We start from the raw sequence: 17,780 nt of genomic DNA, 5'->3' as shown, positions 1-17,780 counted from the left end.
AAAGTACCAAGTACCAAAGGGGTCTTTAATCTAGCAGAGAAAGATACAACAAAAACCTATCATCAGAAGTTAAAGCCAGACAAATTCAATTTAGAAATAAGGCACAGCTTTTTAATTGTACAGATGATTAACCGTAGGAACAGACTGCTAGGGAAGTGGCAGACTTTCTATCTCTTGATGTCTTCAAATCAAGACTAGGTGCCTTTCTGGAAGACATGCTTTAGTCAACCACAAGTAACTGGGCTCAATATAGGATAACAAGCTGAAATTCTATGGACTATGTTATACAGAAGGTCATTAGATGATCTAATGATCCCTTCAGGCCTTAAAATCTACACATGAACTAGCTGTCCAAAGTTAAAGGAATCTGCAAGTTAATGTGCTGAATTTGAAGTGTGTGTATTTCATTTTCAAGATATATTTATGTTCATCTTCACTTAATGTCCTTGTTCAGATCTAGTTCTTGTATTGCTCTTATTTGTTATCTTAATATATGCACAGTTCTTTCCTGCTTTTCCCATCATGTATATTGAGCAGGATGGTAACATTTTGTTCCTGCATATATAACTTATCATTTTGTTTTGCAAATGTTCCACTATCCTGGAGGAACTGTCCTTGGTGAGAAAGATTATTCACTGGTATTTAGGTTTGGTTACAATTTCCACTACAATATCCCCACCCCATCTCTCTCTACTAATGCAGAATTTGATCACTTGAACTCTAATAGTGCTGGCTCTGTTTTAAAACAGTACAAGTATTCTACATCATTTGCTATCAGAGCATTTTCTTGTACATTTGTTTACAATCTTTAAATTATTCATGGCATGGAAAGTGTTTTGCTAAGAGATATATTTTTATGCAGGTACAGAACTTGATTTAGATTGTTTTTTGACTATGAAAATTATTCCACAAACTAGGAGGGTGATTCTGTATTTCTTATTATCAGAGGAGTAGTCTTGCACAAGGATTCCCCATCTGTAGGGGAGTGTCATGGATTTGCCACCGAAGCTCTTAAACCATTACCCCACTTTGCAGCCAATGCTGGGTTTGAAATTTGCTGAAAGGATTAAGATTGAGGCATTCCTATGCCCTGGAAATCCCTGGCTGCTATAACAGCCCCCTAACTTGTCCTGGTGACAGGCTCAGCCCAAAGCAGTCTGAGGCTCAAAGCCACATTTGCAAAGCCCCCTCCTCAGTTACATTGAGTGCTCCTCCGCTGCAAGCATAAAACTGGGCAAGTGTATCAGTACTCTGTTATCATGACAAAAGGTGTAGTTCTTAGATTACATTTTCATCTTGATTGTATGTGTGTTTTGAATATCTGTCATTCAAAACATGCACATGGAACAGTTTTTTCACTTCTCCATGGATTTCCATAGATTTGTCATTGCTAACAGATCATCCTGCGTTAGTACACACGTTCTGCCCTCTCATGCGATATGGATCTTAGCTGATTTCCCTGAAAACAATCACACAAGTTTCTTTAGTCAATTCAGATTGGCAGCCAATTCAGATTCCTTATGGGAAAGAGCCTAGCACAGTGCTTTGAACCACCACTTGCAGTCCTTGAGGCTCCGAAAGGCGGCTTCTAAGGCAACTACGTTAAGAAATAAAATTGTATTTGATTATGAATTGAAAATATGCTCCCTGTGCTGTGACTTTAAAAATGAAATACTTGTATCAGCTTAACCATTATAGGGAGGAGGTAGAGGACAGACATTACTTTCCTAGCTGCTTCTCAACATCTTCCCTACAGCCACATGAGCAGCTCTGGCATGAGCCAGGAGTGCACTTATCAGCTCCTCTCTCTTCCCTATTGTAGCTACTAGCTGCTTTGCTGGGGAAGAAGGTCAGTAGCTCTGGTTGCTCCGTAGGCTGCTCCCTTACCAGGGTGTGGGACCCCTGCAAAACAGAATGGGGCTCAACTGGCTCTGCCTGAGTCTGAATGAAAGTTTAATAAGGATGTCTCCCTTCGTCCAAACTGCCACCAGGGATAGGGTAGAAAGAGGAGAGATTGAGAGACAACAAACAGGACAATCTCAAGCAATGGATTTGCAGAGCAATGTAAGGAAAGGGAGACAAATGATACTATGCCCCACGGTACTACTTGTAACCCTTCACCTTTCTGAAATAATACATTGGGCCTTCACACTGAAACCACTGGACCCCACTGCTCTAGGGCATGATTGCATTAACTCTGTTTTCTCCATGCTTGGTAAAGCTAATTTTTCCCTTTCTAAACATACAGTCAAGATGGTGAAAAACACATTTAACAATGGATTGTTGTGGCTCTCAGTCTGATCATAATAAGCGATGTTAGGAGAGGGGCTCACTAGTAACCACACTCCTTTGGATTGTTACAGTCTGTAACTTCTGCATGTTTGAAATGATGCTGATTCCATCTAGAAGATGATAGTCTAATTTGTACATAGTGCTGGAAAAATCCTTTCCTTACAGAACTCTGCGTAATTCTTTGCACTCCTTTTAGAACCATGTAGACAAGAGTTATTCTTCAATATACAGCAACCCACGACTACTAGAAGGTTACATATACTACCAGATATTAAAAGATTGAGAAATTGGTAACTTGCCTGGAAATACAGCAACAGAGTTTTATGAAACAGCAAACAGGATAACAGGAAGGAACCTGAACACAGATCCAGTGTCCAAGAGAGGACAGAGCCTGTGGGTTCACAACAATGCATAGCAGTAGTATGTAAATGATAGAAGCCTTAAAGCAAGAGAAAAGAATCTGACAATTTAGTTTCCTGGGAAGAGCAAAAATATCCAGAGGTTCAATCCTATAAACACTTGTAAGTAGTCTCTACTTACAAGTATCATCCTAATGACTTTATTGGAACTATCTGCCTAAATCAGGATTTAAAAAATTGGACTTGCACCCAGCACACAGGATGTCTTCATTTTTTTTAAAACTCTGTAGAATTACAAACTCTGAGATTTGTCATTTAAAAGCTATCACTGTATAATCCAAATATTCTGAATCCAAACATTCTGCTTGTTTTAAGGATCTGTTTTAGAATTATTTAAAAAGTGGAAGAGAAAAACTATTTCTGAACCAGAATAATTTTCATTAATGTTCATGTGATATACTGGAAAGTGGTACTTCCCTGAAATAAGCAATTCACACTAATGAGCATATTATATGACAAGTGACATAAAATTTTGCATGAGATATATTGTAGGTGACCTATTTTTCCTTCCTGTAACTAAAGTATAATCTGGATTCATCTTATTGTTCGGTGATCATTGGAATTTTCTCCCTAATCTCTACTGTGCTCATTACTATGATATCTGAATGCCACACATATTCTGAGTTATTTTAGCAAGAAGGGATTCTGTTTCACCCTATTGGTAATTTTGGTTAGTAGTGACTTCTGCACTGATATTTTTCAGGGATAAGATAAAGCCACAAAAAAATCTATAATGTAACAAATTCCATTGATTTTTATTGTCCTTGAGGTCTGAGTACTTCTTTCATTCTTCCATCCCCTTGAGATTAGACAGGACAAAACGATAATAAATTTCTTAAAGTTCTCAGCCAGATCCGTAACACTGAAACCTCAGCAACTTTTTACTGGACATTATTTTGAGGTTTGCAATAATAGTTTTAGGCCTGGTCTACACTAGCAATTAGGCTGGCAAAACTTTTATCGCTCAGGGGTGTGAAAAAAACACCCCCTGAGCAACATAAATTTTGCTGGCATAAGCGCTAGTGTGAACAGCACCATGTCCGTGGGAGACGCTTTCCTGCCAACATGGCTACCACCACTCTTTTAGGCGGTTTTCTTTTAGGCGGCGGGAGAGCTCTCTCCTGTAGACATAATGCATCTACACAAGCACGCTTACAGCAGCACAGCTGTACCAATACAGCTGTGCTGCTGTAAGTTTTAAGCATAGACTAGCTCTTAGATTGAAAGTGTAAAGTCATCTGAAAAAAATATTGACAAAATAAAACAGAACTGCCTATGCCTCATGCCTTATTAGTTCATATTTTATTTATGTGTTATATTGAATTGAATGCTAGACACATTTCTTTGAACTGTCTGTTTCACTAGTATTAGGAGCTTTATTCTTTAAAGCAGAGAAGTAAGATGCGGAACTTACATTCTTTGAAAGAGATATCTTCCATCCATATATTTAAACAGTGGCATATTATGAAAATTTATTGAAGATCACTGCGTTTAAGAATCTATAATTTATGTTAATAGTTTGCTGTTACTTTAACAAAAAGATGAGACATGGATGAAATGACTGTGTTAGAAGGAGGGTTTTAGGTTTATTAGGAACTGAAGAAAGGAGGAGTCTATACAGGAAGGATGGGTTCCATCTAAACCAAAATGGAACCAGACTACTGGCATGTCAAATTCAAAAGGTCAAAGAGGCGTTTTTAAACTAAGGGCTGGGGGAAAGCTGACAGGTGTGGAGGAGCACCCGGTTTAGACAGGGACATCTCTTAGGGGAGGATCTATTAATAGGTATTTTCTCTATCCTAGTAAAGAGGAGAGGATAGGAGTAAGAAACGGTCAATTGAATGGGACTCATTCAATTACATCACATGAAGGAAGACAACTAAATATTGACAAGTTTTATAAGTGCTTGTATACAAATGCTTGAAGTCTAAATACTACGATGAGTGAATTTGAGTGTCTGGTATTAAATGAGGATATTGATTTCATAGGCATCACAGAAACTTAGTGGAATGATGATACCCAATGGAACATGGTAATACCAGGATACTAAATATACAGGAATGAGTGAGTTGTGTTGGTGGGGCGTGGTACTATCTGTCAAATATAGTCAATGAATCAAATTGTACCACAGAATCTCTATGGATAGAAATTCCATGCTTGAATAATAGGAGTATAGCAGTAGGAATACATACCCACCACCTGACCAGGATGGTGATGGTATCTATGAAAGGCTCAGAGAGATTAGAGAGGCTACAAAAATAGAAAACTCAATGATAATGGGGGATTTCAACTATCCCCATATTGACTGGGTACATGTCACCTCAAGATGGGATGCAGAGATACATTTTCTAGACACCATTAATGACTGCTTCTTGGAGTAGCTAGTCCTGGACTCACAAGGGGAGAGGCAATTCTTGATTTGGTCCTAAGTGGAGAACAGATTCTGATCCAAGAGGCGAATATAGTTGCACCGCTCAGTATTATCAACCATAGTGCAATTAAATTTAACATTTTTATGGGGGGGAGGGAATACCAAACAAGCCCACCACAGCAGCATTTAACTTGAAAAAGGAGAACTACACAAAAATGAGCAAGCTAATTAAACAGCAATTACAAGGAACAGTCACAAGAGTGAAATGCCTCAAGCTGCATGGAAACTTTTTAAAAACACCATAGTAGAGGCTCAAATTAAATGTATACCCCCAAATAAAAAAAAAAAAAAACAGTGAAAGGACCAAAAAATGCCACCATGACTAAAAAAAAAACATAGTAAAAGAGGCAGTTGGAGGAAAATGGCATCCTTTAAAAATTGAAAGTCAAATCCTACTGAGGAAAATAAAAAGGAGCATAAACTCTGGCAAGTCAAGTGTAAACACATAATTAGGCAGGCCAAAAAAGAATTTGAAGAGAAACTAGCAAAAGACACAAAATCTAACAGCAAAAAATTTTGTAAGTACATCAGAAGCAGGAAACCTGCCAAACAATCTGGACGACTGAGCTGCTAAAGGAGCACTTAAGGAAGACAAGGCCATTGCTGAGAAACTAAATGAATTATTTGCATCAGTCTTCATTGCAGAGCATGTGAGGGAGATTCCCACACCTCAGCCATTCTTTTTAGGTGACAAATCTGAGGAACTGTCCCAGATTGAGGCGTCAATAGAGAAGGTTTGGTAACAAATTGATAAATTAAATAGTAATAAATCACCAGAACCAGATGGTATTCACCCAAGAGTTCTGAAGGAACTCATATATGAAATTGCAGAACTACTAACTGGTATTTAACCTACCACTTAAATCAGCTTCTGTTCAAGTTGACTGGAGGATAGCTAATGTGATACCAATTTTTAAAAAAGGCTCCAGAGGTGATTCTGGCAATTACAGGGCAGTAAGCCTAACTTCAGTATTAGGAAAACTGGTTGCAACTATAGCAAAGAACAGAATTATCAGACACATAGATGAACACGATTTGTTGGGAAAGAGTAAACAAGGAAGAGAAATCATGCCATACCAATCTATTAGAATTCTTTGAGGGGGTCAACCATCACATGGAAAAGGGTGATCCAGTACATATAGTGTACTTGGACTTTCAGAAAGCCTTGAAGATCCCTGACCAAAGGGTCTTAAACAAGTAAGCAGCCATGGGATAAGAAGGAAGGTCCTTGCCTGGATCAGTAACTGGTTAAAAAATAGCAAACAAAGGGTAGGAATAACTGTTCAGTTTTCAGAATGGAGAGAGTCCTCCAGGGATCTGTACTGGGACTAGTGCCGCTGAACATATTCATAAATGATCTAGAAAAAGGGGCAAATAGTGAGAAAGGAAAGTTTGCAGACAATACAAAATTACTCAGGATAATTAAATCCAAAGCAGACTGCAAAGAGTTACAAATGGATCTATCTAATAAAACTGGGTGACTAGGCAACAAAATAGCAGATGAAATTCAATGTTGATAAATGCAAAGTAATACACATTGGAAAACATAATCCCAGCTATACATACAAAATGGTGGGGTCTAAATTAGCTGTTACCATTCAAGAAACAGATCTTGAAGACATTGTGGATAGTTCTCTGAAAAATATCTGCTCACTGCAAAAGCAGTCAAAAAAGCTAACAATGTTAGGAACCATTAAAAAAGGGATAGATAATAAGAAAGTAAATAGCACAATGATACTATATAAATTCCAGGTATGTCCACACCTTTAGTACTGTGTGCAGTTCTGGTCTCCCCTGATCAAAAAAGTTATATTAGAAATGGAAAAGGTACAGAGGAGGGCAACAAAAATGATTAGGTGTACAGAACAGCTTCCATATGAGCCGATACTAAAAAGATTGGAACTATTCAGCTTGGAAAAGAGACCACTAAGGGGGAATATGATAAGGGTCTATAAAATCATGAATGGTGTGGAGAAAGCAAATAAGGAAGTGTTATTTACCCCTTTACATAACACAAGAGCCAGTGGTGGCCTGATGAAATTAATAGGCAACAGATTTAAAGCAAAAAAAGGAAGTACTTCTTCACACAACACACAGTCAACCTCTGGAACTCATTGCCAGGGGATGTTGTGAAGATCAAAAGTATAATGGGGTTCAAAAAAAAATTTGATAAGTCCAGAAGGATAGGTCTGTCAATGGCTACTAGCCAAGACGCAACCATGTTTGAGATGTCCCTAAACCTCTGACTGGCCAGATGCTGGAACTGGATGACAGAGGATGGATCACTTGATAATTGCTGTGTTCTGTTTATTCACCTAGCATTTGCCACTGTCAGAAGACAGGCTACTGGGCTAAATGAATCATTGGTCTGACCCAATATGGCCGTTCTTATTGTTAATCACAAAACATATGCACACTCATTGGAGAAAAGATGAGATTAGTGGCAATCTTTTGTTTAATGCCTTTTCAAAACAACAGTGAAGAGAGAATGAAAAAGTGAAGACATTTAAGTGTACATTCTTGTAAAATGATATGCCCAATGCTACAAATCAGTCATGGAACGTTAGTTATTATTGCTATCACACAAAAAAGGTCAAACTACTGCGGATTCTGCATCCAGTAGTTCCCATTCTTTTAAAGCTACAAAAGAAAAATAAATACAGACTAGGCTTGTCCCATCCCCCCTCCTTTTATCTTTGTTTTTTTTTTCCCCATGTATAAAGAAAGCCTTGTTTTTGTCAAAGAAAGGTTTTTATCTGTATTTTACATTAGAAATTCAGGTCTTATCTACTACAGATGACTGTGAGAACTAGTGAAACTAAGATGTTACAAGAGAGGTAAAAATTGAGAGCTGAGCAATTGAGAGGGAAATGCTTAATCAAAACTTGGGGAGAAGGATGTGTTGATTAAATAGCACAGCTGAAGTGCAGAAGCTCAGTATAGCCACCAAGTGGTCCTCCAGCAGCCAGGGTAAATGATAGTAAATATTAGTTATATTTCTAACATCAAACAAACAAATCACAGAATTCCTTTCACACCTTCCATCCTTACCACTTCCACCCCTCAAAAAGAAAGTGTCCCTTCACTTTCTAGCAGCTAGAACATGCCCTGATAACTGGAGCAGCTAAATACTTATGCTAGGGATTATACTCACGCAAAACCAATCCCCAGGATTGAAAAGACACAGAGAACTCCTTTGCTGCCTCCCCTCCTGAGTGCAGATGAGCATCTGACCTATGGAGTGAGACAATGCTGTGTTGAATATGTCAGTAGGTAAGATGTGCTGTGATATAAAATGTGCAGGTAAAATGTGCTGTGATATGAGAGTATGAGGGTAGCTACATTGATTTATACCATCTTAGAACCTGACATGAAAACTCCTTGCAGATGGTAATACTTAACATTACATACAGTAACAGAAAAGCCCAGATTTTCAGAGGAGTTCAGCACACAACAGCTCCTATTGAGAACATACTCAAAGCTGCTGGGAGACAAGTGCCTCTGGAAGTCTGGCACCAATAGTAGGTTCTGGGAACTTTTGAAAATCTAGGCCAAAGGGATAAGTCTGCCCTCACATGTGGGGCCCATTGCCTTCAAACAGTTTGTATGGAAGTACAAGAGTACAAATTTTGGCTATTGATTATTTTTTACAACCTGCAACAAACAGAACTTCATAGCTTGTCAGTTCAATAGATAGGTTTATAATTATCACACTCACAGCTTGTACCACACATCTTTAATGACAACTATTAGTTTACATGTTTATAAATATACTTTTTCATCATAGTGACACAACCAGTGACTAGGTATGACTTAGGTAGACAAGATATGTAATGTTGTTATAAGGCAAGATAAATTACATTTCTATTCACAGGCTTCAAAAAGAGCAAAGGCATTAAAAATCCAGAACCAACATTTTATATTATTGACATGAAATAATTTTTTTTTAAATTAGAAACAGCAAACCAAGATTAACTTTTGAAGTGTAAACATTACAGAAAATACTAAAATCAAACCCAATTTACCAGTCTATGTTCAGGAGACAACTTTTTTTTAATAAAGTCAAAGTGAATCAAAATATATAACGAAAGTTATTACAACAAATTGCATATGTTGCTAAAAGAATGCTGTCTTGAACAGCTAGTATCTTCTTTTGTGATTAGTGAGAGAAACAATTTATGTAACAGTTGTAAGAGCGAAGTTTGTTTGATTCAAACCATTTTAAGAGTGGAAGACTCCTTAATATAGGCCCTAGTCCTGCAATTGGATCCATGCAGGCAGGCCTTTCCATTGGAGTAGAGTCCCTTTGATTATGAAAGGGTAAAGTCCTGGACCTACTGAAATAAATGGATTTCACCCACAGGGACTGCTCAGATGGATCTGATTGAAGGATCAATGCCACAATTTGTTAAGGTCCACACCAGCAAAGCACTTAAGCACATGACTGTAGTCCACTGACCTCAATTGTACTATTTGTGTTTAACATAATGCACAAGTTTAAGAACTTTGCTAGATCAAAGCCTTAATACTACTCAGTGTATTTTAAGGTATAAAAAGTATAAAATAATAAATATTACAATATTAATAAATGATGATAATACCATATTTTGGGGGCTCAAACCAAGTAGCTTATTTTAACAGCATTGCAGAAGGGATTTTATATACTCAACCTTCTAAAATGCTATTTTATTATTATCAGTTATAAAGGACGAGATCCTGCCCCACTGAAGTCGCCTGGAGTTCTGCCATTGATTGCAGCAGGAGCAGGATAAGGCCCACAATGCAAACACTATTTAAGACATACGTTTTTCTTACCAAGCCCTTTAATATGGCACTACAGATATAACAGACAGATGCAGGAACATTAACTAACATTTCAAGTTAATCTCTACAAAAATAGGTGTACCACAATATTGCATAGAAAAAAAATCCCTGGTATAAAGATGCTTACACAGGATATGGAGGCTTTTTGCCTGCATTTTACTAGAACAAAGCTCATACATTTTTAAGTAGAACAATTCACATTTAATGATAATTTCTTTGACTATGTTCTTTGGAATTGCTAGTGGTATGTATTATGTCAAGAACATTTTTTATTCTGCATGCTATTGTTAAGTATTATAAGACAATACACATTTTGTGTTTTACAGCAAATTTGACTATTTCCACTCCCTAACCTTATAGTGAAAACGTTTGTACAACTTCAGAACTAACAAGCTTTAGAACAACTTCAGAACTAACAAGCTTTCATTTCAATACGTAGTTACAGCAGTATGTTAACTGGTGATCCTTTCATATATCAGAGGTTGCACAAATGAGTTGCTGACAGTATACAAACTCATTAATGTTCTGCTAAAAAGCCATGCACATTAATTTAAAGGTAGAAGAAATTTTGTTAAGCGACAACATATTCTTTATAGTGAGCACTTGAATCTCGTGATACAGACTGTGCAAACAAATGAAATCCATCCATAAACATAATGATATGTACTATGCACTACACAAACAATTGAAACACACATTGAAAGGAGGGGTAAACGCTACACACATCATTCTCATAAAAAACTAGAATTTCTGATTCCACCTAGTATATTTAGAATTATATCTTTATAAGAGATGCACATGTTGAATAAATATATTTTATAACATAAATTATGGTCACAGTATTACTTTCTAGACATGACAATGACATGGTTTTATAGGACTACCAGGAAGACACATTTCTCATTTGAACACCTTTCACTACAATACGGGAAATAATATCTAATCTTTCTGGCTGCTGCAGACACTGGACTGCTGGCACAGTAGAAAAAGTATCAGCAGATTAGTATGAATTCTTAGGTTTTTGTTATAAATTGCATTTTAATGGGAAAGCAATAAATAGACTGTTCAGAAAATAAGAAAAATAATTAAGGAGCACATTAAATTTCTTACTAGTCATCTTTGAAAGGCACCTAAAAATTCATTTTATGTTTGAACATATGTTATAAAACAAATTATTAATGTTATTGCAGATTAATTTACATTTAGAATTATATAGATTTAACAGCTTTTTGTCTGTAAGCTCTATCAAAACATGCTTCAAGTATTTGATAAAAGGTCAATCTTATGTATGAACAAACATCTGTTCATTCCAAGGATTCATTTTCCCGATACACAAAATCAATTGTGTGTTTATCCTTTTGTTTAACAACATGTAGGCACAGATATCCATAATCAAAAATATATTTTTATGATCTGAGTATTGTAACTATATGCAAGTAAAAATTAGCTTATCTTAAATAATTATACTGAAATTGACTCTGCTAATGTTTCAGTCATTGATTTTAAATACTAATGGGCAGTACTATGATTAGCTAATTGAGGTTTAGTTTATAGTTACCTGAGTGTCATATTTCCTGGCATTCTGTTAAGGATTTCTAATTATGACAGAAAGAGCTGGAAAATATAGGCATAAAAGGCATTAGAATCACATGTAACAAATCCACAGTTAAATGTGAAGCAGCAGACATCAATGTGCATCATACATACAGTACAATTTGACTTACGGTATGAAGTACCATTATATTGCACAATACATAACATGGCACATTTCATAAAGCTACAATTGTTGCACTGTAAATAACAGATACATTTTTACATCTATGAAAGACAAAAATAATGAATAGTTTTACTTGAAAGTAAAATATGTCATTAAATGTTAATTGCCTTGGCAAGGTCATTCTAATATCAGTTGGAAAGAATTGTGTGGTAGAGAGACATAACTCACAGCTGACAACTTTTCTAGAAAATATCACCTTGCAAAACATTCATATATTCCTAAAAATACTTTTAATGCTTTACCTTGGCAATATAGTATCATCTTTGTTTTGTGAGAATATATACTGTACACATTTGGTTTTTAAAAACAGGCCTGATTTTGCTGCCATTAAAGTCAATGGAAGTTTTGATACTGACTACAAAGGGAGCAAATTCAGGCCCAGTTTTTTTCAAAGCTGTCACATTTACAATATTTACATCGACTGCCATTCTATAGCTAGATTTTTTTCAGGTTTACCTCTCCTACATATCACAGTGCTATGTAGCAATCCAGATATAGTATTAGACTGAGCACATAAATAGATGGTAATCATACATAAATGTTGCAGTTGGGGAAAATGCTCACTATCAGTTCAACTAAAAAAGGTTATTGAAAGTCTAAATAAATCCTCCTGAAAAATAAATTATTTTAATAAATATGAAACTAACTCAATGTACAATTAAAATAGTGTAACATTAGCATATCGCTGATATGATTTAAATACCCAACAATGCATTAGGAGCCTGCTCCTGCTGAAATCAATGGTAAAATTCTTCAGTCAAAGCAGGAATGGGCCCAATATCAGCTTCCCAAAATCTGGAAAGATACACACTGTGTAGCTGATTGTAAATAACTAAACTTTAATATAAGCTTTTAGAAAACTCCTGCCTGTATTTACATATTTGGATCCAACTGTGCAAACGCACACTCATTTAACTTAAAGCACATGCATAGTCCCACTGACATCAATCTACCATCTGTTGAAGTCAACAAAGTTACTGACATGCGTAGAGTTAAGCATGTGCATACGTGTTTGCAGGATCCAAGAACCAGCTTTGCAAAAACACTTCTTCTAGCTTTGCTGCATATTTAAGAAGTTCACCTTCCATTTATATTTGAAAAATTGGTAATAAAATAATAGAACAAAATCAATAATGTAAGTATCTCAGCAGTATTACACAGCTTACACATTTATACCCCAATTCTGCAAGCAAGCTACAGCTGAAAGCAACAGCTAAATAAGGACAGCAATTCATGCCCAAAAGTCACAACTACTGTGTGTTGATTATTAAACCAGGTAAAACTATAACCCGCTAATAAAAATGTGGTGCATGTACATCCTTTATAGATTTTCTGAATTAAAAAAATTAAGATACACTTTGAGAATAAAAATTTTTAACAATTAAAGATCTATAGACACTGCAGTAATCAAGCACCTTTAAGATAACCGTTTCAAATCACTATAATTAAAGTCCTTCAGAGCTGAAAATGATTTTGTCATTGTTTTCATATTTCCAAAGCCATTTAAAAATTGTGTTACAGTAAAACTTTTCAATCTCCATAAACAAATAATAGCATACATTATTTTTATATGGGTAGAGACTATTCAATGAGTAGATACTAGTCAATTTTTTTCCAATTAGCAGTTTTTCCATATGATTATTAATCTGAACAACAGACATTTGTATGACTGCATGTGTTACAAAAAATCTAAGCAAAATTGTGTCAGAAAGCCATAACACATACATAGAAAGATGTCTGCCAGGTGTTTATTCTATTTTCAAAAAGCACTTTTAAATGGATAATACTCAGTCTCCCTCTCTCATACTAATGCAGGTAAAACATAAAACAGGTTAACTGAACAAAAATAAGATTTCCTTATACAAAATATACCTCCTTATGTAATTTAATCATGAACAATTTAAGGCCTTGATTCTACAAACACACACATGCTTTGCTTTACACTCAGTGCATAAAGTTAAGTACATGCATAAATGTTTGCAGGATCAGAGCCTAAATATTCCAAATTGTGAAATACACAATAGGACTTTGATAATAAATTTGTATTACTAGGTCTCTATTAACAATAAAGGATTGGAAAACTGGTTTGGAATAAAAAAAATTACATTAATACCATGAGAAAGGCTGTTTTGGCTATTATGCCCCGTAGAATACTTTTGGACCCTTATCTGAACCGAACCAAAAACTGGAAACCTTGGGAATCATCCTGCGAGATGCAGAGCACCATCTGAGAGATGCTGAGTGCTCCTACCTCCCACTGAAGACAACAGAAGTTGAGGGAACTCAGCATCATGCTAGATCAAGCTGCTTTGGAGATTTGACTATTACTACTGACATAAAAGTCTTACTAAAGAATATATACAAATGCCCATAAAACTCCATCCTAAAGCAATACATAAAGGATCCAAAAAGTTTAGGGCCTGATCCCAAAGCCCATGTTCACAAGAACAGTCTCATCGAAGTCAGTCTTACCACTTACATGAGTACCATTTCCCCCAACACACATAAGCATAAGTGTTTGCAGAATCAGGGCCCAAATTTGGCGCCAACATAATTCATATTCAGCTAACCTTCTCAGTAAAATTTAAAATGGGAAAAAATATACAGGCCTGGTTCACAGTTAATAAGATTAACTTTACTCATGTGAGCAGTCCCACTGAACCACATCAGATTTTTACATAAATATTTACAAAAATATATTACTTTTAAAAACAATTATCAATTAAACATAAGTTTTTGAAAACCAGATACATTTCCCAATATTTGTCAAAATGTGTACAATAATTAAAAACTATTTAACGCTAAATTGGTTGCACCAATGATGGAAGTCTATAGCCTAGATTTTCATGTGCCAGTTTTCATGTGTCTGATATGAGGGTGCATATTCTGTATGCAAACATGGACTTGCAAGACTGCATTTGGAGTTACACTTGCAAGCACATGCACATTTGTGTATTTGCAAATCTAACCCTTAACTGACTGTGTTTTAATGCAGAAATCACAGTGCAATGGACTACGTGGATACAGCAGAATTGAATCTTAACAGTACTGTGCTTTCTCAGCATTCTTCTAAACATTTGTAATTAGATAAAACAAAGTTCTAAAAATGAAAAACTTTATTCTAAATTGAGGAATTATTTTTTGAAGCATGAGAAATAAACTAGTGCAAAGGATCTTCTGGGCTCCAACACTCAGCATTGGTTTGGGTCCAATTCTGTAGTCTTTGCTCACCGAAATAAGGTCCCAATCAATAACAAAGTAACACACATGAATTAATTCTTGTGCCTACATAGAACCTCACTGTTATCAAGGGGGCGCTGAGCAGGGGTCCAGCTGATTATGAATTTGCTGGATTGGGGCCTTACTTCAGTATGACTACTCAAGTGAGCTAGGGATGCAGGATCAGGCCATTATCATATTTGTCCTCTATGCTTCTAAGGCCTGATCCAAGTCCCATCCATTTGACTGGGAGCTGGATTTGGTCCTGAAAACACTGGAGCTGACTTGCTTGCACTCCAGGTTCCCAGTGCTGACTAGCAACTAGAGGCCACATAAAAGCAGAATTTGTTCTAGATTATTCTGGAATTATCCAATCCATACTTTACTGCAACCTCTACTATAATAAGAAAAATAGCAAGCTTGAGGAGGAAGATATGGTGGAACTCACAAGTTACTGTATAGAACTTCCACACTTCTTATGCTTTGCTTTGATTTTGTGTTGATTCTTTCAAAGAAGTTTGAAATGTTTCCCCCTAAATAAAGTTAGTAAAATAGAAAATATATATAATTTATATTTATTTGTAAACAGAATGCAAATAAAAATATCTTCTAGTGATATATAAACAAGCATTTTAAAACTAAGAGACTTTGACTAACTGCTGGGCAAACTATACCTTTGAGAGAAGTGGTAGGATTACAGTGGAGCGGAAAAATGACAAGGCAGGAGAAGGTAACTAGATAATATTGAAAACTATCTCAGATTCCCCAAGATCGCGTAGAAAAGCTCCTCAGCAATGTTTCCAGTACACCGAGTACAATTTCTCAGTGGAATAAAAAAAGATTTGGATGGACCTGCCAAACCCTACTTGCTCGCTCCTGCTCCCCAGTCCCTGGCCACATAACTCCTCGTGGGCTGGATGTACCGAAGTCCGCCTGTGCCAGCGAGCCGGCGGGCGGGAGCCCCTGGATCTCGCAAGATACCCGCTCGATGCTCCAGGGGTCCCTGTCACGTCCATGGCGGGAAATGCCTCGCACAGCCTGCTGTGTGAAATGCGCCCCGCGGCCGCCGAGGGTGCCGAGTCAGGGGAGGGCGCGGAGGCAGCTCAGGTGGCCTGGGTCCCGGAGGGAAGGGGGTGAGGGAGATCGGGTCCCCCTGGGAGAGGGCAGGCGACACACAATGGTCCAGCCGCACGGCCTCAGGCCGCTCAGATGAAGTGGATCCAGGCGCCGCCGTCGGGCTCCTGGGTCGGGGAGGTGGCGGCCCGCGGGCGGCCCCGCAGCCGGTAGTTGAGCCCCTCGTTGTTGTCCCAGTACTCGGTGCCGGCCACCCGGTAGCGCACGGCGAACTCCAGCGTGCCGCCCGCGGCCGCCGCCGGCAGGTGGAAGGCGAAGCGGTCGGTGAGGCCGTCGGCCGGGCCCGGCGACAGGTAGGCGGCCGCCACCTCGGCACAGCTGACCCAGCGGTTGAGCGTGTAGCGCACCGAGACGGCCTTCTCGTAGGCCAGGTTGAGGACGCGCACGGCCCCGCGCAGGCCGGCGGCCTCGGCCCGCACCCACTCCAGCTTCACCTTGTGCTGCCGCACCCGCTCCGCGAAGCCGGGGCTGGCGCCGGGCTGCGGCGGGAAGAGCGGCTCCAAGGGCGCCGGCGGCCCGAAGAGCACCGGCTCCAGCTCGCCCAGCGCCGGCGGCTTCCTGGTCTTGAGCAGGTCGGCGGCGCGGGCCGGCAGGGGCAGCGGCACCCGGGGCAGGTCGGCCTCGCAGAAGTGGCGCACGGAGATGAGCTCCAGGCCCAGCGAGTCGGCGAAGCGCACCGTCTTCCTGCGGGACGGGCTCTGCTGGAGGGCCGGCCGCAGGCTGCGCTCGCCGGGCGTGGGCAGCGACTTGGCTCGCCGGCGCAGCGTGGGGCTGGGGGGGACAGGAGGCACCGAGGGCTCCCGGCCCCGGGAAGGCTGGGGCTTCTCTCCGGCGGCTGCCGCTTCTCGGACCACGGGCGTGGGAGCCGGCTCCCCTTCGGGCTCCGGGCTGCAGTCGCCCTTGCATTGCTCGGCCAGGCTGCCATACAGGCAGGCGCTGCAGCTGAAGTTCCGGGGCAGGTAGAGCCGAGGGGGAGGCGTGGGCACCGAAGTGTGCAGCGACGTCGCCTTATCCATGGGGGGACGACGAGGATCCGCGGGGCGGGCTGTGCTCGGGCTGTGTGCCGGAGCCTAATGCATGCTACTGCCCCGAGCTCCCAGTGCCTGCGACTGCTGCTGGCTCTCGTGCGAAGCCCAAGGGCCCCGCCGCTCTGCCGGGCACCAGGCAGCCAGACAGAGCCTAGTGCATGATACCGCCCGATCCAGCCGCTGCTTCTGGGTCTCTGTGGGAGCCTAGTGCATGGTGCCGAGCGGCGAGCCCAGCTGGGACGATGTCAGAGTCTCCTGTGTGATGCTTCCGTTCCTGGGGAGGCCGGTGCTCTTCTCGCTCCAGCAGCTGCTGGGTCTGGTCGGGGTCTAAGAAATGCTGTCCGCTGATCTCGGAGCTCTGGCCGCTCCTGCTGGGTTTTCACCGGAGCCTGGTGTATGATGCTGCTGCCGGGGTCTGTTTCCAGACAGCTGCATGTGCCTGCGTTGTAGCGGTAGCACTGCAGCATCCGTTAAGATTTGGGGGGAGACTGTCTGTGACGCGCTCCGACTCCCTAGCCGCTGCTGACGCACTGGAGTCATGCAGCAAAATACGTATCTCCGTCCTTGTGTCATCCTTCCTCATCGCTACTCTGCTCTCCACCCCGTCATCCTGTCCCTCCTACTCCGCCGTCTCCCTTGTCATCTTCCCGTCAAAA

At 39.7% G+C, this 17,780-nt stretch overlaps 1 protein-coding gene across 1 annotated transcript; it reads right to left on the bottom strand.

Moving 5' to 3' along the window:
• Positions 1–15,548: 15,548 nt before the first annotated feature.
• LOC137147648 (protein phosphatase 1 regulatory subunit 3E-like) lies at positions 15,549–17,200 on the bottom strand. Its single transcript, XM_067539954.1, has one exon. It carries the CDS (start codon positions 17,110–17,112, stop codon positions 16,168–16,170), a length of 945 nt encoding a protein of 314 aa, XP_067396055.1. The 5' UTR covers positions 17,113–17,200; the 3' UTR covers positions 15,549–16,167.
• Between the last annotated feature and the right edge of the window lie 580 nt (positions 17,201–17,780).

This window comes from Emydura macquarii, unplaced genomic scaffold (genome assembly GCF_026122565.2).
Source record: "Emydura macquarii macquarii isolate MOO-44397 ecotype Brisbane River unplaced genomic scaffold, CSIRO-AGI_Emac_v2 contig_561, whole genome shotgun sequence".
NCBI classification, from domain to species: domain Eukaryota; kingdom Metazoa; phylum Chordata; order Testudines; family Chelidae; genus Emydura; species Emydura macquarii.
This window is presented reverse-complemented; position numbering and strand designations above follow the sequence as displayed.